Source organism: Aplidium turbinatum, chromosome 13 (genome assembly GCF_918807975.1).
Source record: "Aplidium turbinatum chromosome 13, kaAplTurb1.1, whole genome shotgun sequence".
NCBI lineage: Eukaryota > Metazoa > Chordata > Ascidiacea > Aplousobranchia > Polyclinidae > Aplidium > Aplidium turbinatum.
Window position 1 is genome coordinate 17,018,301 of NC_137484.1, and position 25,184 is coordinate 17,043,484.

The 25,184-nt window shown below is 38.3% G+C and overlaps 1 protein-coding gene across 2 annotated transcripts in view; it reads right to left on the reverse strand.

Annotated features, from left to right (window-relative positions):
• LOC145782472 (peroxisome proliferator-activated receptor delta-like) overlaps positions 1 to 17,656 on the reverse strand; it is a 95,860-nt gene extending 78,204 nt beyond the window's left edge. Inside the window, exons 1-2 of one of the 2 annotated variants that reach the window (XM_082594268.1) lie at positions 17,555 to 17,656; positions 7,954 to 8,149 (exon numbers count right to left, since the gene is read on the reverse strand). In XM_082594268.1, coding sequence (XP_082450394.1) covers positions 7,954 to 8,037 — 84 coding nt within the window. In that variant the 5' untranslated portion in view covers positions 8,038 to 8,149; positions 17,555 to 17,656. Of the gene's footprint in view, positions 1 to 1,458; positions 1,508 to 7,953; positions 8,150 to 17,554 lie in introns of those variants that run through there. The other variant, XM_082594269.1, reaches the window with a different exon arrangement.
• Between the last annotated feature and the right edge of the window lie 7,528 nt (positions 17,657 to 25,184).

Here is a 25,184-nt window from a genome sequence, read left to right on the forward strand (position 1 = left end):
GAAAAACCCGGGTTTTTTAGATGCAAAAAAAGGGTAGATTCATGCTTATTTCACCTCAAAACTACTTTTTACGAATGAAGTGCCTTTCACTCACAGTACATGCTTGCATAACTCAATAAAATAATGCACTAGGGCTGTTGTTGCTTGAGTGTTGCATCATCCATTAATTTCAAGATCAAGTTGGATGTTGCATAATCCACTGATTTCTATACCAAGTTGATGCTACCGTGGTAGAAATCACATTATTGCATCATTTGCTTTAGATTTGAAGGCAAGGAGCATTTATGCCATCATGTTTAAATATTTTTTATCATTTATATATATATTATATATAGTAATGGATGAGCAATTGAGCGATTGCTCTGAAACAGCCATGAGTTAGAATCCAGAGCTAATGCTCTGAAACAGCCATGCGTTAGAATCCAGAATCTGTAATTGGTAAATAGCCTCCTAAATTGCATTTCACATCATATATACAGACTACAGTAGAGTAGTACTTTCACCAGCTTAACTATAAGGCCTTCTTGCATAAATGAGTTTTAATGTAGTATACACAAAGTGGCATTACTTGATTTTTGTGTACTGTATGTACAATATCCACTGCGTTTTCAGTTTATTCTTGGAAATTTACTTCACAATCACATCCTTAAGTCCTAATTTAAAGTTTGTTTTAAGTGCCTTGTAGTGTTTTTGTTCATTTTTTTAATTTTCTAATAAAAACTGGACAAATATGATGCTCTGGGTTTTTTTATGGGTTTTTTTGGGTTTTTTTAAGTGGGTTTTTTTTAAAAAACCCACCCGGTTTTTTTTGGGTCGGGTAAAATACCGACAACCCTGAGCCTAACGATTGAGTCACTTTGTGTTCGAATTTAGTTTAAAAAAAGAAACACCTCTTGGTGGTATCAAACTCATATCCTTGGAAGTAGGAGCCAGACAAAGATCGCACGCGCCACAGATTCACTTGGCAAAAGCGGTTGAATTTAGAAGTTATATATGCACTTTTTTTCATTTGTTCTTTCGAGAAAGAAGAAAAAATACGCACCAGCGCGCATGCGCAGTAAAAGCGACGTAAAGATTAAAAAAAGGCATGGAACGGCTGTATTTACGGCGCCGTAAATGTAGCCACTTTCTAAAGTAACAAAGTTTTTAGCAAGAAATGGTATTCATTTTGTGAAATTTGCATTGAAATGAAACGAAACCAAACGAAATTAACTAGCACACAACCCACAACTGGTGACAAAACAAGTCTCCTAGACCTCAGCAGTTGTAATCTTAGCACATTACAGTTGAGAAAAAGATAACTGAACTAGAAACATTTCAGCAAGTAGTTGAAATTGGTAAATGATGAATCTAGGTAAGTAAATACTGACCAAGCCGATACTTGGCAAGTAACAAGTTGACAAAGTTAGTTTGGCAAAGCCATGACCAAGCAAGTCCAATACTAGATAAAAATCTCACTTGCTGACTTGGGCAGTAGCTGAAGGTTGTTGGACCCAGTGTTGCCAGATGCTGGAATGTGCTTGGCACCAAAAAGTAACTAAATTTTCACCAGATTGCATACAATTTCACCAGATATTCAAAGCACTTTAAATAAAGCAATTTCGCCTAAAAATACAAATAGTTTTTAGGAAGTGGCTATTTTTCCACACTTAATGGTTACAATTAGGTGTTGCCAGAGTTAGGATTAAAGTTAGGAAGGGTTAAGCTTAAGGTAAGGGTTAGAGTTAGGAATAAGATTAAGGTTTTAATCTTTGCCCAGGACCAGGCCTCGAAATATCCGGCGGTCATGACCTCCGGAATGACCTCGAATGACTACCGAAGCCGACTCATTGGTCGGTCATAAATGACCGCCGCAAAATTCTTGACAAAAATAGAGATAATGCAGCAAAAACATATTTTAAATTTGAATTGTTACAATTGTTTGTTTAATGTGAACAAATAGGCTACGGAGCTGAAACAGTAATACAGGGTGGTCGCTAGAAAAGCAGAAAATTTGTCAAACTGTTATTTATTTTCAAAGAATAACTTTTACAAAGTTTTTTGAAGGCATATGGTATATTACACTTATAGATGTTCAAAATGTCGTCCTTGTACTTCAGAGCATTGTCTTAACCTAGAAATCCAAGCTTAAAAAAACAACGTAAAAGAACCTAGAACCTAAAAGAAATAAAAACATGTTAAAATAGAAATGAGTGAGCACACATTTTATTCATCATTTAATTTGATCTTCAAATTTTCTGCTTTTCTAGTGACCACCCTGTAGTACAGGCAATTGCTTTAAAGATCACATTTTAGAGTGGCATGGTTAACGAGCAGATGGCAAAAGTAGCCATTTTTACATCATTTCAACGCCTTGCAATGTTGCCTTGAAATAAAGTTGTCTGAACTTTTCGGCAGGATATGTATTCTAACATTTTAACAATGAGGATTATTGCGTTACATTGATCGTTTGTTAAAAAGAAACGTAACAGAAAAGCAAGTCTCAGCTGGGTTCCGCACGTGCTTAGACGAATGTGGCGACCCTATTCACGCTGATACTGATAGAAATAGAATTTCTGCACAGAAGGGAGGGTGTTAGACACATTTGTCGTTGCCGGTGGACAGTGCTGAGCTGGAAATTTACGACCCCGCGGAGGCAGTAATCGCTTGGCACAACGATTCTATAACGCAAAAACCACGGAATAAGTGATCGTAGTTGTTTTTGTACTAAGGAAATTTGGATTGTTGTTTTTAATTGTGTTTATTGCGTCATTACACGACTGTCATTAACGCACTGATTTATTTGCAAACAATCTGCTCCAGTAGCCTATACTTCAGGGTCGGTTAATTAAGCCATCAACCATTGCAGAGTTATTCTGTTGTAGAAAATCTTCTTCTACAAACACGACTACACAATACTGTACAGTGGGTTCACCAGCCTGCGGACAGTCACCAACCTGCGGACACCGACGGTTTTTCATTAATAACTGCTTTTATTCTTCATGTTTCCATCTGATTTTTTGCAAGTACTCTCAGCGGTGCTTCAGTCACACACAAAAAAAAAATGAAAAGTTTTGGTTAAAAAGCAATCATTCTAAGACGACTTAACCAAATTTTCTGATAAAGCATGCATCTTTTTTTCTTGAAATCAGTTTTTACTCATTTTCGCATATACAGACGAAATCGGTTAATAGTATACTGCTTAAACGTATCAATCGTTTATTTGAATCAAAACCTGAAATCCCAAACCAAATCCAATCTAATGTTACGTAAAAACATCGGTTAAGCGTATACCGCTTAAAAGAATAAGTCGGATAAAAGCATCAGGATTTGCTTCTAGTTTGCCTACTTCATTCATTTAATCGTATAATTGTACCCGTTAGCGAAAAGAGAATGTGTCTTTTTTGCTTCGCATAATTGTCTGCAATGTTCAAAGGCGAAATGAAGCAAAGGTGAGACAGACGCAAGCGATCAAAACAAAGACAAGTGTCTGTAATCCCAGGCCAAAATCTTATGTGCTAGACATCGCACTACAAAGAACCAATTTTCGCACAGCTGGGCTTCATTAAAACAGAAGAGCACACAAAAGGAATAATCACACTTCCCAATAAAGAAGTTTAAATGCTTTTGATGTCATCGGTCGTCGGCGACTGGCCTTCCAAGGAAAGGACACGGACAAATTATTTCGGCTTGAGAGGGAAGTGTTGAAAAGAATGTCTAAAAGTTTAAACCAGAAAACTGTGGAGAATTTTTTTTTAAATTGCTGAAAAAAAGTAGCCTATTGTTGTGAAATGCAGTGCGTAATTTCATTTGTGCAGTATTGTTCAGTTGAAGAACATTGCAAATTAATTATTTTACCAGACATGGCAAAACACTTGAAAAAAAAAACCTTTGCGATTTCAAAACAAACAATGAGTGTGAGCTGTGTTTTTCCACCATACCACTATTTTCGTAGGCCCTTTTCCATACTCAAAACTACACAGCTGGTACAGAGCTAAAAATAGCCCGCTTGAATCAAAATCTTCAACGTCAAAGTTTGCGTTGTGACGTCACAGAGATCGGTGATATGAAAGGTTGCCGATTTGCAGTCCGATTGCTGCAGTTTGCAGAAAAATGCTTTGATAGTTCTCCCAGTCAGCAAAGCTGATCTTTTTTACATTGTTTCAACGTCTGCAGACAATAAATCAATGTAAAAAAGACCAGTTTTGCTGGCTGGGACATACAGCGTAGTGGTATGTTAACACAGAACTATGAAATTCTTTAAAGTTTATCCAGAATTGTAAACAGTTGTAGGAAGTATCAGTGGTAATGTGCGTTGCAGCCTAGTCAGCACAGACATCTTCTCAACATTACGCCCATTCACAATAAACCTTTTTTTAGTAAATTGGTTAAACGAATCAATCATATAATCGTATCAAAATGTCTGGCAAATAGGTGATTCGATTAACCGATTTCGTCTGTACAAACATTATACAAAATCCTCCAGGCGAAGCAACATGATTTTTGCACATAAAACTCTTCAATGCTTCTTATCACTGATGCGTGAAAACGGGGTTTCCAACTGACAGTTTTCTATTAGAAAATCACGTTTTTGTTACGACTATCTGAAATAAGGCGGCGCACCAGGCTACGGACACTTCAGTTTGGCTGCCAATAAGCTACATCATCTGGTGAGGTAACAATAATCTGCCGTAGGCTACACTGTACCGGTATATAGTTACTCTATGTTGATGTTGTAGGCCTACAGTAGCCTAGCCTAACATCGAGAAAGGGTTAGTTTATGCAGTAACTCAATTAAAGATTTTAGCGACTTATACTCCAAGGTTATGTATTAAGTTATTGGTGAGATATTATAGCATTTTTACTGCATTTTCAAAAGGTACACGTTGGTAGGATACTTAAAATTTACTAATAACTGCAGTAGGCCTACAAGCATGCCAGGTCAGAAAGCTGTAAAAAAATGTTCGTTTACGCAAGAAGGTCTGGATACCGCCCTGAAAGCTGCACAACAAAAAATGTCTTTGTGAGCAGCTGCTCTTATAAGCTATACAGAATTGGATAGGACTAACAAAGCCTTGATAGGTTATTCCTGGTAGTTTCGCATACTTCTAGAGGCTTTTGACGCAGGGCCGGTCACCGAGATTGAAAGAGTGAAATTTCCGATTGTTGAAGTGTTGTTGTCGGGGAATTATTCCATCTATTAGGTGCCACTGAATTGAGTGCAATGCTTAGCATGCGTTGCTCAAGCGCACACCCCGAGAGTCTTCTTCGTTCACGAAGTCACGCGCTAACCAACTGAGCTATCGGGGCGGCGAAATGTAACGCTTTAGTGACGTAGCCTACTTCTCATTTCAAAAGATGCTAATGAAATAGCAATCAATGAATTCGAAGTAACACACTTTTTTATAAGAAATCTTAGTTTGTTTTATTTTAACATTTAGGATATCGACGTCACGATATTTAATATTTACTGACAAATCGTCAGTTCCAGTAGCGGTACATAATAAATTGTTAGTGAAGAAACAGCCGTGTTAGTCTGCTAAACAACAACACATAAAGACTGACTGGGAGAAACGTTAAAACCAACACAAAAATGATGTGTTTGTATAGTAACGTAACAATGATTTAATGCTTGAGAAAAAAGATAAAAATTAATCAACAAAATTAATTCTGACAAGACCAGAAGTAGAAAATCTAAAACAGCTCAAAGATATAATGCTATCAGAAACTCTAGCTGGTAGTCTAACGCAAAATCTACACATTTTTTTTCATACAAAAACTCAATCTTTTTCCATTACGGAAAATATTATTTTGCTTTAGCAAAGTCTAGGGTCAAGAGTCCTTTTACTTTATCGAAGACTTTTAAGAATAATGACGTCATATTTATGTCCGCAGCTTGGTTCTCTGTCCGCAGCTTGGTGATTCTAGGTTGTCCGCAGCCTGGTGCTTTGTCCGCAGCTTGGTGCTCAGAGTAGGGTAAAGAAAATGAAAGAAATGGTATTAACTAAACCAAGGAAAGTGACCATATCGTAGACGTAAGTAGAACAGGAAATTTCCAATCTTACAAAAAAAAAATTGGCGTTCTAGCGTCACCCAGTCAAAAGTTATAGCAATTTTAAGAAAAGTGTCCGCATGCTGGTGAACCCACTGTAGTGTGATTTCGTGCAAAATCTACATGCAAAAAAAAAATGTCCGGTTGAGATATTAAATGTCCGCTGAAAGGGCCAGTCCGGTAGGACAGGCTTGACCGCCGGAAAAAAGTACAAATTTTGAGGCCTGCAGGACTAAAAAAAATTCCAAAATACAAGTTTTTGTTTTCAACAGCTTTAAACTTTTCTCAAATTAGGGCAGAATTCCATATCTGGCAACACTATTGAAGCTATTATTACACTACATAATGTAAATATAGCCACAGCCCAGTTTTTAAGACATCAGACACTGCCATCAGTCCATCACGCATGCGAAAACCTCTTGCAAAACATTTTCTATAGGAGCAGGGATTTTTTGCTAAAAAGTTTTAAAACAATGAAAAAAACTTGCTTGTAAAAAATTGAGTGAGGAAAACTTCACAAGATTTCACAAAAAAGTTGTCTGGATCCAATGTCAAAAATCTTGGCACCAAAGACCTCTAAATTTAAACTGAATTTTTTAATTTGGTATTCTATTTCTCCATCTGGCAACGCTGGTTGGACCACTGGGCATGGGACAAGTCAGCAAGCCCATTTCAGCTACTGCCAAGTCAGCAAATGAGATTTAGGTGCTCACCTTAAACTAGCTTGGTTATCACTTGTCAAAATCATTTTGGTGACATTCCAAGTTTCGGCTTGCTCAGTTTCATTGTTCACCAATTTTTGACAGCTCAATTCACAACTGCTGATTTGTAGGAGACTCAGTAGCTGAAATGTACTTGCTGAGTTGTCGCATGCAGATTGCAGAGTGGTCCGACTGCCTGACACAACTAGCCCAATTCCGCTGGAAAACGTGGAAGAACTGGCACTCCTGTCCTGCTTTGAATCATTGAATCACAGACATCTTATTATAACTAGACTGCGCTTCTCGTATTTCGATTGAAGAAATTGAAAAAAGGCGGCGGCCATTGTTAGTGTCTCAAACTCGCGTGAAAGCTGCGCTGTTAACGATAACATTTCTGAGCTGGTTGCGCTTCTGCAGAAAACTAACTTGTTAACTATAATTTAGAACTTTGGTGTAATAGAGGTTTTAGTCATCTATGAAATGAATAAAAGCATGTATTAAATTGCACAGTAGCTTGCATTGATTTTAAAGTTGTATAAGCATAACGTTTATTAAAACCAAGTCTCATTTTTCAAAAAAAGTTTTGAAGTTACATCGTTTTAATTTTATAAGCATAAAATTTACAAGCATACCAATCGTAATTTTTTATGAAAATATTATCATGTCTAAGCATCCCAGTTTTCAAATCACATTATTTCAAGTGAACAAGGATTCCGTGACCGGTTTCGCTCTTCTTAGAGCACATCAGACAGACTCAGGTTTCGAACCTAGACCTCCTGGTGTCTACAGCCAGACAAGTCTGATATTTTAACTACTCGGCCCACCAATGTTCCATGTTTCAATGGTGGCAGATTAGGATTATGTCTGCTTGAACCCCTCTACTCGACAGAGCTTATGCGATCTCATAGTAGCCTATAGTATATACCCAATTAAAATTCACAATATGTCACTCTACAAATAATTTTATTTATTTGGAGTTATGTTTATGCGTCTTGCATAGCCTACAAGTCGCAATGCACATAGGCCTAAGCGTCTGTCTTCATTAAGCAGATACAAAATAGGCTACAAGGTAGGCTATAGGCTGTTTGAAAACTGGAACTAAATTCAAAAATAGCCTATCATTGGCCAACAGTGCGCATAATCATAATAATAATAGGCTAGTCGTGTTTTTATTTAAGCCCATGCGGCAGTTAACTTTTCGTATGTTTTTCAAATGATTACCTTGTTCAAATGCTTTGGAAATGCCTTAAAACGAGTGGGGACAGCGTTGTCTCGTAAAGTCACTCGCTCACCACAGCGATACATGAACTCTTCCTTGAAATGATCAGAACAAATAAATGTGTGTTTAGAAGGTGTCCAATTGGCACGCTTGACGTTCGCAATCCATAATTTTCTTCGTTCTTCATTGGTTGGAAATCTAAGCAACGTAAAATAGCATGATACGTTATAGGCTAATGTAGTAGCTAGGCTATATATTGAAAGCCCGATTTCACATTTGTTTTGTTTTTTTATAAGAAAAGCGCCACAATTTTTGTCCAAAATATAACAAAAAAAATTACAAAAATATCCGCCTAGAAGGAAAAGAAATTAGTCAGTGTCAGTCCGAGGATAAAAATTCAAAACCAACCAACCAGTGTTATCGTCACAATAGTAGTATTTTCTATTTTCTCATAGCTCGCTAAAAGTATCACAATATTTCCATACCTGTGAAATGAACGCGGAAATGTTCTCTTCGCAATTGTCATACTATACTATAGGCCTAGCCTACTATATTATATGTAAAACTTGTTTGTGCGGAGGTATATAAAGCACTTTCAAAATAAAAGAAAAAGCAAGCAATTACGTACGGTAATTTAAAATTAACAAATTCCAACAATATGTTTGCGATTGTAGAACAGCAAAGGTGAAATCATATAAAGATTTCGTCATACTAGGTGAATTGCGGAGATATTTATTAGTTGTTATCTCACAGCAACTTGAAACTGAAGCTATTTCTTTAAAAGTTATTGTTGATGAAATCACACGAATTTACGTCATAATGCAACGTTTTGCTACAACGGAGAAAATCGAAAGCCATCAATCTCTATTGAACAGAATCCTGGTAAAAAGCTGCGGTTGTGTTGTTGCATAGAAAACTATTTGTTTTGTCAATTATTTGTTCACAACAACTGAGTTTTTTAAGAAACGCAAATATTATAGGAGAATTACATTTTGTAAAAAGTTAAGTTGTGTTCAGTCGTGTTCTCATTGCTGAATTGGCGCTCCAGTTGTTTCAGGAACGAGGAGGCGACTGATTCTTAACTAATTAATTCATCTACTTCTACTTGTTTTAAAGTATCAGGTTTGGTGGCCGTGCTTAACTATACTGTATATTTATCGATTCATATACCGCAATATTAGATCCTTTCATGCACGTCTTAAACCATTATAGTTTTGCCACCTTTTCCTTTTGTTGGTTTTGTTCCTGTATTTCTTTTTCACAATATCATTTATTTTGCATTCTGACAAGGAAAAATAAATTGAATTGCATTAAAAACAATGAAAATTCATTACGGGTCCCTACAAAAGCATTGGCAAACGCGCGGAATAGGTACACTAATAATGGCTGACGTCTGAACCTGCTTTCTTCAAAAACCGTAAACGAGAGAAGTGACGATGCGCGGTCTAGTTATAATAAGATGTCTATGCATTGAATGCAGTTTGTGCAGTGGTGCCATTACAAAATTGAAAAAAAAAATTGTTTTGATCATACAGAAGAGAACTTTCGTATATATCCTTTTGTTGACGATGAAAGTGATCCAATTTTGGCCACATTTTTGTTTTTGTGAATTTTAAAAAAATGATTGGATTTTTGATCTAATCTTAGATGCTTTCAAAGTTTAGAGTAGAGGTGTTAAAAAAACTGGACCTCTGTCGACTTTGGTTGTGTAAAGTTGTTCACTTCAGAGAAATAATTAAATTAAGGATTGTTTATGGTCTGACTACAGACGAATCTGTTTACTGGTAAAACACATGCTGTCCTTTTTTTGCATAGCTGTTGTTTTTCATTTGGTTTGGAGCGATTTGTTTGACCTCAGACTAGGGCCGGATTTAGCTGATGGGAGGCCCGGGGCACTTTTAGATCAGAGTCAGATCAGAGTCAGATCAGATCAGCAAAAAAATTACATTGTAGATTATAAATGCAATTATACTTTGAAGTTTAAAAACGCCCAAAAATGCCTTATATTTATGAGCAAAATTAATTTTTTGTTTAATTTAGCATTTAGGCTACTTTATGTTATAATTCAAAAATTTCAATTTTGAAGCTATTTTCGGGAAATCAGAATAAAAACCGACTTTCTGACTTTTTTCATCTCAAACACTTTATTTCAATAAATTTGTTGGGTAAAAAAATTAATGTCTATGATACGCACAATAGGCCTACACAATACACATGGCTATTATCTTGTAAAATATTTTGGCTCTGTGATTTTTATAACTCCCGTTATTAGCGATTAATTAGCACCGGGCTAAGATAGCCGTGACGAACTTTCCGCGTACGAAAACAGCTCGTACTAAGATAGGGCAAAAACGTGCAGTCAGGGGAGGCAGGTGAGGCACTACAATATTTTATGCTTAGGCTATAATTTTTTCTAGACAAAATAGTTAACAACAATGTTATTTCTGCTGCAAATAAATATAACGTAGCCTATAATCAAGTAGCCTAAATTTAAAGATTTTCTTATCAAAAGAAGTTTTTTCCATATCAATACGTTCTTAAAATTGAATGTTGAAAGAAATTCAATTTTACTCAGAGAAAAGTAGGCTAAGTTCAATTGAGAAGAACATGGAACGCATAAATTTTTCTACCATCAAAAATGATCAAAAGTGGAAAAGAATTGAAGACAGTTATTGAAGATAACATCCAATCATGGACCGGACTCAACTTGGCGGCACTGGGCGAGCTGGCTCAAAATCGCCACTCTTGGAAGCAAATAACTCATGTTGATGCGCAATCTGCTGCAGACGGAGATGATGACTGATGATGATGATCCATAAACAAAAAATATACAGGATTTACTTTCTTTAATCGTGCTTGGACATACCTTTAACTTTCCCAGATAACTTATTTTGGATACAACATCCAACGCCTGGCCAACGCAGATTTTGAAGTTAAGGTTCAGTTGTCAAGCAAAAATAGTTTCCGCTTAGCTAAAACAGCACCAGTTTTCAAGTTGACACTATCAATAGCCTACAATCGAAACCGTTCCGTGATACAGAAATCATTTCAGCTTCAGATTTTACGTCTTGAAGCTGTTCAACATCGCCTACCTTAACACAAAAATGATTTGTTCTTGATGAGAAGCATCGAGATTGACATTTACAATGATTGAGAAATATTTGGAACTACGCACTTCATGTAAGAATTTGTTGATTATTTAGTTGGTACATTTTTACTTTAGTACTAAAAATGGCCCCCCCTCAAAAGTGCAATAATAAAAAAACTACTCGTTTTTCCTTTACAATGTTTTGCTAGGGGGGAAACTGGCCCGACTTCCCCCCCCCTCTCGGAGCCACTGGGTAGTGCAGTCCATGGACAGTCTACTGTAAAATCAAATGATCAATAGTTTGCCTGCTTTTTACGCAATATGAACAAATTGGTGTGTTATGATAGGCCCATCGATGAAGAGTGGTAGTAGTTTGGCCATGACGGGATAAAATTCTATTATAACTGTTCCATTCTTTCTGTTGCATGCAGGGCCGGATTTAGCTGATGGGGGTTTTGTGTCTGCCGGGACGGAGCACTTTTACATCGGGGGGCCCCGTGCAAAAAAAACCACCTCTACGGTAGCATTAATCCAGCACTGCACTGCACAGCATTTTGCAGAAACTTCAAAGGCTAAAAGAAAAAAAATCACATTTTTTTCCACGTCGGGGGGCCCCCTTCAAAAGGGGGGGCCGGGGCACCTGCACCCTCTGCCCCCCTAAATCCGGCCCTGGTTGCATGTCGAGAAGCTGGGAGGGGTAACGTTGGATCGTCGATAATGTCTCCACCATATTGCCGATTTTCTGTCTAATATTCTTTCCATTCATGGATTAGATCGTGGTTCTTGATTGTTTGGCTGCAAAAGGGATGACGTGGTTTTAGTCGATGGGAGTTTGGTATTTGTTGGATTATGTTTTGTAATGGTGAGTTATTCCAAATATTTCCAGCATCTTGAAGTCTTTGATTTAGTTTGGTTTGTGATATCTCTTCTCAGATGTGGTGGAGAAATTCTGCTCATCGTTAGTAGCCATTGTGTTGAGGTGATTTGAGCGCTCCGGTGATTGTGCGCATCGACTATCGTAACTTAACGTCAACTTTTTCAGTGTGTGCACATCGAGACGTTGAAAGATTGGTTGGCGATGTCATTGCTGTAATTGGGATCTTACTGGGAATTGACCTCTTAAAGTGGCTGCATGTGTATAGGAAGGGTTGCCATACCGTCATTATTTCTAAGATTTGTCCTTATTTTGAAGGGCCAGGTCTTAGAAAACTTATATGTCCTTATTTCGAAGAAATGTCCTTATTTTCGACTTGCATCCTTATTTTGTTCTATTTTCAACAATTACAGAACTTCGATCGTTTTTCTCTGGTATCCGGTGTTGCATAATATTCTAAAATTAGTCTAATTAGTTTTCTCTACTTATCAGATTCTTCAACGCCAAAGTTGGAGTGGAAGTGCGTCTTCTTGACCTGCGATCGATGCCAGGCGAGACCTCGGCACAGATCACGAACTTTATTCTCTCCTCTATTCAAGAGAATGGCCCAGACATGAAACAGCTGTCATCCTTTTGTGCTGATAATGCACCAGTGAATTTTGGAAGATTACAACATAGTAGAAAAAACGTCTTCTCTCGTCTAAAAGAGCAAACATTGCATCTGATCCCAGTCGGCTGCCCTGCTCATATTTTGCATAATGCAGCAGAGAAGGGATCAGAGCGCCTCACACTTGACATAGAAACAATCGTGCTGAAGATTGGTAGCCACTTCAAAACATAGCATCTTTTCATAAATTGGGACTAGGTGGGCAAATTTTCAAAAAAAGGCACTTTTAGCGCGAGAGTTATGTTAAAAAGGGCACTTTTCGCGCGTAAATGATGGAAAAAAGGGCATTTTTTTCCCGAGCGTAAAACATCTAAGCTTAAAAATGTAGATTTCTCAGGCAAATTGTGGGTAAAAAAGCATATTATAACTAGACTAAACTTTTGAGACCCATAATTGATTCCTATATTCATCCCCGCCCACAATATTTTGTAAATAATAATGTAACAAAAATTTCATCTAGCAACATTTAGTTGCAGAGGTCTCTTGTACTAAAGTAAAAAGAAACAACTATTATAATAGCCTATATGAAACACAACTGCTAAGATATTATAATGAGTTGAATCTTTGCAGAATTAGATGATTCTAAAGAGCTGGTATTTTATTTTGATGAAAATCCGGAAACAAATTTCGGTAATTCAGACATTTAGGATCTCACACAAAATTTGAGGTAGGCTACTCACAACATAAATTGATAATTAATCTGCTTGAATGGAACATTAGGCTAAGGATATTATAAGTAAGGTCAAAGGTAGGCTAAGAAGTTCTAAATGTAGGCTATGCTAAAGCTTTCCATTTAGCTTAATGGTTCCCAATCTGGGGGTAAATTAGGCTACCCCCGGGGGTAATTTGCCTATTTCTGGGGGGTAACAAGACCTGATTTGGAAACAGTGAAGCGAGCGAAGGTTGTAAACTTTATAAAAGCGAAGGAATTGAACAGCCGTCTTTTCAAGGAACTGTGCAAGAAGATGGGAGAAAGATACGAAGCATTACTGTACCACACAGAAGTACAATGGCTGTCTCGTTGCAAAGTGATAATCCCGCCTGGTCGAACTTCGTAAGGCTGTCCATGATAGAAAAGAAGGCTGATAAGAAAAGAAGTCCGACTTGGCTGAATACTTCCCTAACCAACAATGGATTTCCCAGCTGTGCTACCTGGCTGATATCTTTGGTGAATTGAACAAAGACAATCTTTTAATTCAAGGCAAGAATGTAACTGTGATCGACACCAAAGTAGCCGTAGCTGCATTTATCGTAAAGGTTAAATTGTGGAACAAGCGAGTTGGAAGAGGCACAGTAGTGCAGTTTCAGACGCTTGACATGTAGCCTACTTCGTAGGCAATGGACTTGAGTTGACAGCGGCGTTGAAGGAGGACATAGCTGACCACTTAGGCCAGCAAGCCAAGACGATGGACAAAGGCCAACTACTTTCCGAATTTAGACACGGCTAGTCTCCAATGTTGCGCTGAGCCCTTCACATGTAATGACAGCCAGATAGATGGTGACCACTTTCCGGCCAAAGAAGAATTTAGGCTATTACTCCTCCGAATGACCGAAGCGTTAAAACTTGATTTCAAGGGGAAAGGCTTGGATTGGAATCCAAGGGGATGCGAAGGCTCACAGCGATTGCCTTATTCTTATGACACTACCAGGGCAGTAGTTTGTAGCGCGTGAAGCATGCGGTTCTTTTCAAAATTGCAGAAAGTTTTGTAGTGCAGCTGGTACAGTCAGCTACAGAAGACAGTTAGTGAATGTTATGTAGAGCATATTTAAAGATTAGCCTACTTGTTTGAAAAGACAGTTGAAAAGTTACCAATAAGCTGTTCTTCTTCACAAAACCTTTGCAGTAGGCTAGATGTAAAGCAAGTAAGCTATACGGGTAGTTGAATTAACAAGTAGGCTAACCATAAGCATGCAAAAAGCATCAAGGACTGATGCTAATAGTGCAATGCAGGTTATCATAACAAGATTTATAAAACTACTATCGGTGCCAATTATCATTTTACGGTAAACAGAGATTATTTACGATAAACAGAAGCCCTTCTATTGTCAGACGTATTACAAGCCTTAGCCTACAGGCCCTTCTTTAGATATTCCTGTTGGAACCCTTTTGGTTTGGCAGACTCCAGGACGCACCAACATTAGGGACACTGCGTTAAATATCCTGACATCTTTTTCAACAACGTATCGCTGTGAACAAAGGTTTTCAACTGTCTTGGGAATGAAGACAAAGAAGCGCAATCGCCTGGATGTCGAAAGCGACACAAGAATCGCCCTCAGTAGCCTACCACAAAGCCCAGGATCACAAAGCTGGCGCCTGAATTCCAGGTCCAACCTTCGCATTGAATGTTTACCACGCATTGTCATCTTGTATTCAGCATTGTATTGCATTTTGATTGTCATAGTTAGCCTTTTGAAATACATAGCAATAAACACTTTTGTTTTTGAAAATTGATCTTGGGGGTAATTGGCTCACTTCAAGGTGGAACAGTGCCGGTCTTTGGGGTGTGCAAACCGTGCGATCGCACAGGGCCCGCAAATTAGGGGGCCCGCAATTTACTCAGAAAAAGCAGTAGTTTTGTCATTTCCAATAGAAAAATTCAACAAGTGAATTCAACAAAGGAATTAGCAACAAGAAAGACTCAACGGGTGCAACCTATTTCGTCCCCTGAAAAGATCGAGAAAAAAAACAACATAGCCGAAGTTGCTAATCGGAGTTGCCGCAAACATTTCAAATTTCTCTCGATCTTTTAAGGGGACGAAACTTGATTTTGTTACTTCGATTTCAGGGTACGAAATCGGGATACGAATTTTTCAGGGAACGAAATAGGTTGCATCTAGACATAACATAGCTTTATTTCCGAAAAATGCCCAAGAATGTATGATCTTATCCTTTTGCCATGCCACCTGACAGCACCATTTTACAGTAATATTCATACCCAAATTTTTGTTGAACATGCTCTCAGAATGCCCCAAATTCAAAGTAATTTTTCAAAATTTTTTGTGGGAGGCCCCCCAGACCCCCCGCCGCTGGGTGTCGCCTTCGGCGATCACACCGTCAAGCTTCGCCGCCGACCGTGAAACCCCCCTTCCCCTTTCAAAATACCTAGCTACGCTACTGAATTGGATCATTGTCATTGGGGCCCGCAAATCATATTCCGCACAGGGCCCGAAATGCCCTAAGACCGGCACTGGGTAGAGATTAGGGTAACAGCCAAAAAAAGGTTGAGAACCACTGATTAGCTGTTCATTCTTTAACTTGGATCTAATTTAAACGAAAATTAAGTCTTAAGAATTGCCCACCTAGTTTCAAACTAGGGGGGCAAAGAAAGGGCTAGGGGGGCAAGCAAAGGGACTAGGTGGGCAATTGCCCACCTAGTTTATATGTGAAAAGATGCTATGCTTCAAAAGCCAAACTGGTAGAACGATGAAGCTCAAGCCTTTCTGTGAGGAGCTTGACAGCAACTACTCGACTCTACCAACACACACGCCGACTCGATAGACCACACTTGATACTGTACTCGAACGAATGATCGATCTCTGGGAACCACTCAAAGCGCATTTTCTTTCGCTGAAACATCCACCAAGAATATTGGAGGATTTCTTTAAATCAGAAGAGTCACTGATCATCGTATCATTCCTCCACAGCGCTCTCTTGCCCTTCAATAAACCACTTTCACTCCTGCAAAAGTCAACTGCATTGTTTCCAGAACTGGCAGAGATAATTGAATCTTTCAAGATCAAAATATTGCAACGCCAGTGTTCAGGGTTTTTCAGAGCAACAACAGACGAACTACTAAGAATAGTCGATGAAGAGCATCTTAAAGTTCTCAAAGCGAGCTTCCAGGAGTTCTACACCATTACTTTGGAATATATCAACAAGTAGTATTGATTTGAGAAGCCTTCAACGCACATCAACTGGACGCTGCTGAAAGATCAAGCAATTGAATGCGAGGAAGTCAAGGGGTTGGCGAAGCAAGTTGATCCACTATTGGCAATGAAAGATGAGCTGTTCGATAAGGTCTCGGCTGTTAACGCTCTGCTCAAAAATATTTCAAATGATGTGTTCAGCAAGGATGAACCTGAGGTCAAGTGAGGTCAAGTCAAGTCAAGATGAAGATCCCTACCGGAAACAACTCTTTTCGACTGCTCTACAAGCTGGTTAGCATCATTTTCTCCCTTCCGGTCAGCATTACGTTTGTGGAAAGTGTTCTCTTTTGTTTCGGTGCAGTGGACCAAGGAAAGGAACAGACTTAGAGAAATGACAGTCAAATCCCAGCTACAAGTAGGCCTAAAGATAAAAATATACCTGAGCTGCCATGAGATCCATGAAGCAATTTCTAATAACAAGGAGTTGCTGGAGCAGATTGTTTCTGGCAAAAAGTATAGAATGTGATATGACACGGCTCGTATAAATACAAAGTATGTCCAAAAACGTTTTTTAAATGCTAACCATGGCCACCTAAAGATACGGCCTGATTTGTCACATTTTGCAGAAATTTTCAGGTTTTTCTAACTTTGGGCGAACGTTTAAATAAATTTTTCTAAAAACTAGATTTTTACGCTTTCTTTATTCTTTTCCCTAGATGACACAATAGAATGAGAAATATAAAACTAGGCTGGGATCTGAGGACTTGCCCCCAAAAAAGGTTAACAAGTTGTTACACTATTTTGGTCGTTTCTTGACTCTGACATAGGCTACCGGTACATGAGAGAACTTCAAACCTCTTAAAACAGGTTTCGCGTTTATGATTGCTTGGTTCTGAAAATTTTAATCACTCTGTTAGTGCTGCAATAATCTGTTCATAAGCCTCACTTCTCAAAAATGGCAAACGCATCAATGAAAATGTTCCTAACCGTAGCCTAGTAAGTAGTAGCTATAACGAACATTTTTGTTGCAGTGTACGAAACTAACATATATGACCATCAAAATAATAAAACATTAGGTAATAAAGCATTTCTTCACACATGACTAACCTGCACAAAATGGATTTGAATAAATTCTATAGCCTACTGAGTTCGAAGTAGTATGTTCAGCAAACCACACGTGATGACATAGGCTATAGATGTGCCCAATCTGTTGAACTGTTATACTACTGAGGTAGGGTAATGCAGGGGTTTCCAACATTTTGACATCGGGGGAAAATTTAGAAAAATATTCGTGGACCGGCAGTGAAAGATCGTAGCATATACAACAAATATTTGTAATCTTTTATTACCCAAACTTGTCGTTGCGTAACAAGAAAAAATATCAATCTATATGCAAGATCAATGTTTGCCTAGTGGGAAATATACTGCTGTTACGCTGCCAATAAGATGCGAGTCAAAGCAAGCATCTAAAAAGTTTCTGAGACACGTAGCTCTGCTTCGGCATCCAGCTGATTTCTTAGTTTTGTTTTAATTATTATCGTTAAAAATGAAACTGATTCCTCGCATAAGTGGCTGGATGAAACTATTCTGGTCTTTTCGTTACATAACATTTTCGTCTACAAGAACACCTTCCTGAGATCACAGCCAACAGCAGGAAGGCTATCTTTACCTCGTCTTCATCGTGTGAGCCTCAAGGACCGAAGGTCTCTTCTTTTACCACTCCGGATTCACGATGTTCCCGGCTCTTTATCTAAGTTTGCTACATTTGATGCCACTACTGAACTGTGAGCAGACTACTGGAAGAGATTTAACACCTTTGTAGCGGCATATTCGGTCCCACAAAACAAAATTCCCCAGGTCTTTCTTATCAATTAGCCACAACTATTTATAAAATGTTAACAAATTTGGCTGCGCATGAGGCAATCTTTTTCAAGCACTGATGCGCTAGCATCATCAGCCTATTTAGTAAAGTGCACTTTCAAAATTAGCCCAAAAGCAGCCACTAAACCAAAAAACGCAAGTATCGATGAAAAAGAGCTAAATTTAGCAGATAAACCTCCAATTCCGCAACCTTGCTCAACATTTTGATGCAAGATATCTCCCAATTTCACTTTGCATTTGTGTTCCGTGGGCTCGATTGCCTCATGCGCAGTGCCAGAGCTGCTTGTCGGCTCTTGAGTAGTGATGGTGCTCTTGCATTGCGTTATTATTTGTTAGCGCTTGCCTTTTCAAATGCCTTTTTTTCAAATATCTATGTAAAGAAAGGCGACGCCCTTCTTCTCAGTTTGTGTTCGGTGTAAAGTATCGTCTGACGGCATTTACGTTAATATTATTTGTTTTTTGAATGGAAGGTTGATTTAAAAGTTTACTTTGAATCTCAGTTCAGCAGACCTTGATTTTAAATACAAGAAACGTTGGTGATGTTAATGGTATGATAGAACTGCCGAAAAGAGATAGGGGTATTTAGTTTGCAAGCTTCCTAAACGCAAAGTAGTCCTTTAGAGGCCGATTTAACAGACGCTCCAAAGTGAGCGCTTCTTTTTACAATACAACGGCTCAAAATTTGTTTTTACGTGTTCATACAGTACCATAGCACAAAATTAGGCAGGACCTAACTTTTTTGATTTTTTTATGTTTAATTAAGCCTTTCTTCTTGTTAGGAAGACAGAAAGTGCAGAATGCAATTGTTTCATTGATGGATTGTGAAAACTTTTTTCTCGAAATGAGAAAGCCTCTTTGGTGACTTAATCTTGGCTGTGTCGCACCCTTGCAAAGATTTTATGACAACCCGCTGACGCAGCCCGGTTACCGAGATGAACAAAGAAACATTTCTCTTGGTATTGAAGTATTGCTTGCAATTTTTTCTAGCGTTCTCCAATTTGCTAATTCAAAATTTTTGGAGGTGGGGATCAAAATTTTTTTGAATCGAAACCAAAACGAATTGAAAAAAACGCCCATTTGCTAACTCCACCCCGATAGCTCAGTTGGTTATCGCGTGACTTTGTGCACGAAGGAGCTTCAAGATCAAGCGGCGCTAGTTCGACTCTCTGGGTGTGAGCTTGAGCAACGCATGTTGAGGACTGTTCTCCATTCACGGGCATCTAATGGATGGAATAATTCTCGACAACAACGCTTCAACAATCGGAAACTTCATTCTGTCGATCTCGGTGACCGGGTTTGCGTCATTGGTTCAACGCCTCTACAAGTATGCGAAACTGCCAGGAAGATTCAATCAATCAATAACCAGTAAGTCGTATTGTGCAAGATTAGCATATCATCTACTCAGCTGGCATTGACAATAATTTTTTTGTTTGCAGCAACCAGTTTACTCATCTAGATAGATTTTGTATTGAAAACAAAAAATGTGATATAACAGTCTTAACATGGCGTCGTATATAATGTTTTACGTAGACGACGTAGTTAGCTTACTCAACTCAGTGAACCACGCGTATTGAGGGTATGTTTAGTCGGGTACGCTGGATTTCTTACAGGGAGAGGGGAGCGTTCGATATAACTTGACTTTTTTTTTATCAAGAATAGACTAATACTATACGTCAAGGGTGTGCAACGTGCGGCCCGCGGGCCAAATGCGGCCCGCGAAGAAAAATTATGTGGCCCGCGAAGATGTGCCAATTTTGAATTGTGTGCGGTCCGCGAAACGTGTTTATAATTTAGTTTAGTCTGGTACGTGTGAACAATTCATTGTGGAGTGGATTATTGTAGATTTCGCACCTTCTGTTAACCATTTTAGAAGTCTCCCACCGGCCACCGCTAATCCATTGTATTTAATTATTTGGAACGTAAAAATGTATGGTCACATAAAAGGCATTATGAACAAAGTAGGCTACGACTTTGGAAAGCTCACGTACAGACAGGAAATCTTTTCCACTTTCCAAGAGACTATGGAATGCATCCTGAGAAGAAAACTGAATTTGCTGACCAACTTGAAAAATTGTTGTATGAATTTCCTTGAAATTGTCGTTTCAAGGACTTCAAATCTCATGAACATTTGTTTGGTATATTCGCTTCGCCATTCAACACAGACATTAACAAAGCACCAGAAGATATAACTTGAACTGATGGATCTTCAAGAGAAAACGGATTTGAAAGCAAAGTATTTAGAAATGAATCTTGGCGATTTTTACCGAAAGCATTTCAACTAAGATGACTTTCCACATTTGAAAAATCCATGGCTTCAAAAATGGCACTTTTTGGCTCAACGTATTTGTGCGAACATTTTTTTCTAAAACGAGCGTCATGAAATCTCCCTATTGATCGGTTCTGACAGACGAACACTTGGAAAATGGACTTCGAATTGCGATCATTAAAGTAAAGTATTAAAGTAAAGTATAGTATCCATTAAAGTAAATTTGGAAAAAGTCGTCGGGAAAAGAAGCCAGCTGCAAACTTCTCACTGAGCTCGTTTAAAGACGGTGTGACAATAAATTTGAATAGCAGTTTTCTTCAGAAATGTATGCGTCCTAACTTATTATTTCTGGAAGGAGATAACCCCTAATATAAGAATAATATGAATAACAAAAAAATACTCTTTTGTGCCTGCAACTACTAAAAATCATATGTTAAATAAACGTGCGGCCTGCGGTTTCACCCAGTTATTCATATCTGGCCCTCCTGCAATAAAGGTTGCACACTCCTGCTATACGTCACAGTAATAGTCTGACCAAAATTTAAGGTAGCCGAGGCTATCTGTTGGTGAAATACAAACTCTCACGGTCTTTATGTATGTCACTGTACTTACTGTACATTAAATGCTCGTGAAACGACGAAGATGTTCAATAATGGCATCCAGAAGTGTTGACAGAGGTTATCCAGCGTATACTTTGGCATTCGAGATATTTTTTTTTAATTCAAAAACTTTTTAGGGGGGGGGGAGCTTGCATACGGAAGGAAACTAAACGTCGCCAAAATTTTCGTAACTACCTTGTTGAAGTAGGCTGTTTTGCATTCAACCCGCAAGCTCTACCCCTCTCAAAAATTTTTTGAATTAAAAAAATTATCTCGAATGCAAAAGTAGGCTATACGCTGGATAACTTCTGTCAACACTTCTGGATGCCATTATTGAACATCTTCGTCGTTTCACGAACATTTAATTTTGGATAAGTCATATGCTATCAACTGTTGAAAGACATTTTTCAAGAAAGAGAGAGCGTAGAAACTCCAATGAAGATAGATTCATTATTTTCGCTGATCTAAAATAGTCATTCCAAATGATGATCAGCAATACAAAACCTATGGATGCATCCTAAGCTATGAAATTCGAGTTTTGTAGCAGTATCGTCACATTTTTTATTTAAAATCGACGAAAAACGCTGAACCAACTAAATATGAATATGGGCGGGCCCCTAAACAGAGATGTGGGCCCACTAAGCGGGGCTTTGGAAGCGGTAAATAGGGTCTTGCGTGATTTAAGCTATTGAATATCGAGCTTCTGTAGCAATATTTAAAATATATCTTCATTTCAAGTAACTAAAAAAATATTAAACAAACTGAAACGAGAAGGGCCCTAAACAGCGGTGACCCCCTCCCCCGGAGTACGAGGGGCAGTTAATACAGCCCTGCTACCCAAGACCACTCTCAAAAAATAACATGGCTTCACTACACAATCACAACAACGCTAAAATAAATCAACATTTTTGAAGGGTATGGTCCAATAGCCTCCTCCTGGGTACGTCACTGCATATATCGCTATGACTCATACCTACCATAAAATTGCATGCTTGAGGGATTGCCAGGCTGTGGTTAATGATTATATGCTTTTCCTACAGAAATTGCTTTTATGTATGATATAAAAAGTGCGGTGTCTTTTAAAACGTTTTAAATAAGTGACAAACCTGTTTTATGAGCTTTGTAACATCATAAATTTTCCAAGGCAAGGTGATAAGCAAAGGTTATTTCAAAGTTGCATAGGCATGAATTCTGAAACATTTGAAAGAGAAATCAAAGAATGACACTCTAAAAACAACAATTAAAAAACTAGGAACGACAAACAAGCCAACCAAAAAGAATCAATCTGCAAATCTTTCAGGTATGACAGCGGCAGTACCGTTGACAGGAGTAGGATACTCTTGGGTAGTCTCTTTCGATTCCTGAGGGTAGGATACTTTTGGACTCGGTTCCAGGATGAAATTAGATATCTTTTCCAAGGGGCCCAGGAACTTCAAGAAACCAACGTATATTCTTTAAACATAGTTTTTTTTAGAAGTGTTTTGATTTGGGGTTCGATGACCTCATTGGTAACGGGATCAAATTATCTTCTCAACGCTCCTGGACAGCGGTTCCCAGACTTAGCGCTGCGGCACTTTGGTGTGCCACAAATGTTGCCAGGGGTGCCACGTAAATTTGCGAAAAGACTCAAATGATTTTCTTATCTGATTATAAAGTCATCACGTTTGGTGTAAACGAGGTCCACATATTGTCACTTAAGTAAATTTCTATCCTTCCACAGTGACTGTTTACCTAAGCATTTGGTAAGAATATATAGCCTGGTGGGTTTAAGTAATAACCTTTCGATTTGAGTGCAATCCATGTTTCGACAACAAACATTAGCTCGGGACTGATTGGTATGGACATTGGACATCAGCAAAAGCTCAGGTTTACCATACTACATCTTACAGTAGAAATTCAAAATTTTAGAAGTAGAATTTTGTCTCAATGCTTCCGTCTCCCCAGCGTAGGCCACTGCCGCTACTGGGTAGACGCTGATAGAGTTTATTGACATAAGTCACATACCTTCACGTATTAAACCTCAACTAATTTTGTTTGTAGGATTTAGTTTGAGCTTTTGTTATTACTTTTTTATTGTACAAACTTTGCTTAACGTAACCAGTCCGGAAACGTAACATGTTAAAATTCAATGTTTAGATACTTTATAATATTTTCTTCAAACTTGACGGTAGCTACTTGTGTTACGCTGAAAAACTATGTGTCATAGCTTAGGTTTTATACTTAGTGGTAGATAATCGATAGCTCAGTTTGTTGAAACCCTTCATCAGTGTTTGAAGTAAATAAAATGTGTTGTCGCATCTAACAGAATAGAAAACAATTGTTGTCAATTCGTCAGCACTGAGCACTCCCATGCTTGGGTTGGTGAAGTTCTGTGAGTGCACAGTGCATGTACACACTTGGAAGGGTACATATAAATTTCTAATGCAAAAATTGAATTAATTATAAATTTGTTTACTCACATCAGATCACTAGTTTCTCGTTTGTAACCACAAGCTCGGTGTGAAAACGAGCATAGCCGAAGGCGTCGAAATGTTTAAATTGTCACTCGCTAATCTGGTTTTCAAATATTTGTCCAGTAGTTCACAGCAAACTTTTAACTCATGTCCTACTTTTGTCTTTAAAAAATCTCAGGCCCCAGGCCCACCACAACCATGACATGTTTTGAAAGCGTTTGTTTTTGCTAAGTCACTGCAATACTTAACCTACCACATGATATGAACTATAAATACTATTAATACTACAAAAAGTGCTCAGTGCCAAGCAAAAAGCCAAGCAGAGCAAATTACATCAAATATTACTTTCTAAAACCTCCAGCCTGTTTCACTTTAAAAGGGAGATCACCAGAAAGTCCTTATTCAAATAGAATATTCTGCTATTCTATTTGAATAAGGACCTTCTGATGATCTCCTTTTTAGGGTGAAACAGGCTGTAGAGGTTTTAGAAAGTAACAACTATATTTGATGATATAAACTATAAATGCACGAACTTGATTGAAATTGATTTCTATTGGCTACTCAATAATGTTGTTGATGGGAGCTCTGCGCTTGATGCGGGCTACATGCTACTGGTCTGAGGTTCCAGTTTAGGTAGTTTCAGTCTTAAATCACCACGTTTGGTGATTTCTAGTTGATTTATCTTAGCATGCAGCAAATCCTCATCAACACTAAACCCACATTCGGCTAAATAAAATGACAAAAAATTATCATTTTTTGCTTTGCCAAGGCACTTGAGGGAGGGTATGTTTTTTTGCATTCAGAGATTAAGTTAGCCTTGCAGCCAGCAGCACTAGGCGAAAGAGAACTCTTTTTATGTTTAGGAAAAGCGTTGATGTGCAAGTGGCAAGTAAGATAAAAAAACACAGCTGTTTTTTCTTTCAAGAATGGTAAGCTTACGTCATAGACAGGGCCTTGTGAGCATCATCTCGACACCCCTCCCCGCCCGAAACCCACTAGTGGGCACTAGCGGGTGAGTACATCAGCACAGATTATGAAATAGAGCATGCTGAGAGGGCATCTCTGTCGAATGCCCCTTTTGACGTTAATTCGTTTGGTTAAGGCTCCACTTATTTCTATCTTCCTTTTTGTTTTGTTGTAAACCAAAGATGGGTCATTATTGGTTTCACGTCGAGTTTCTTAAAGATTCCAAAAAGAAAGGAGCGACTAACTCTATCAAAGACTTTTTCAAAGTCAGTTATCATGATGTACAAGTCCTTGTGTTGTATTTGAGATGCTTCCAGGGCTGCTTGCATGTTCATTGTGACATGCTCTTTTCTGCGGTTTGGCAATCTACATTTCTGATTTAGACAAATCAGGTTTGTGATCATGGGTGTGAGTCTGTTAGAGAGGATTTTACTCAAAATTTTGTAGTCTGTGTTGAGGAGTGAGATCCAGTTTTTGAGCTTTTCTTTTTCACCATTTTTAAAGATCAGCTTCACTTTTGCTTCTCTCATGGAGGGAATCATTGTTTTCCTCAAACAGCAATTTGTAAGCAT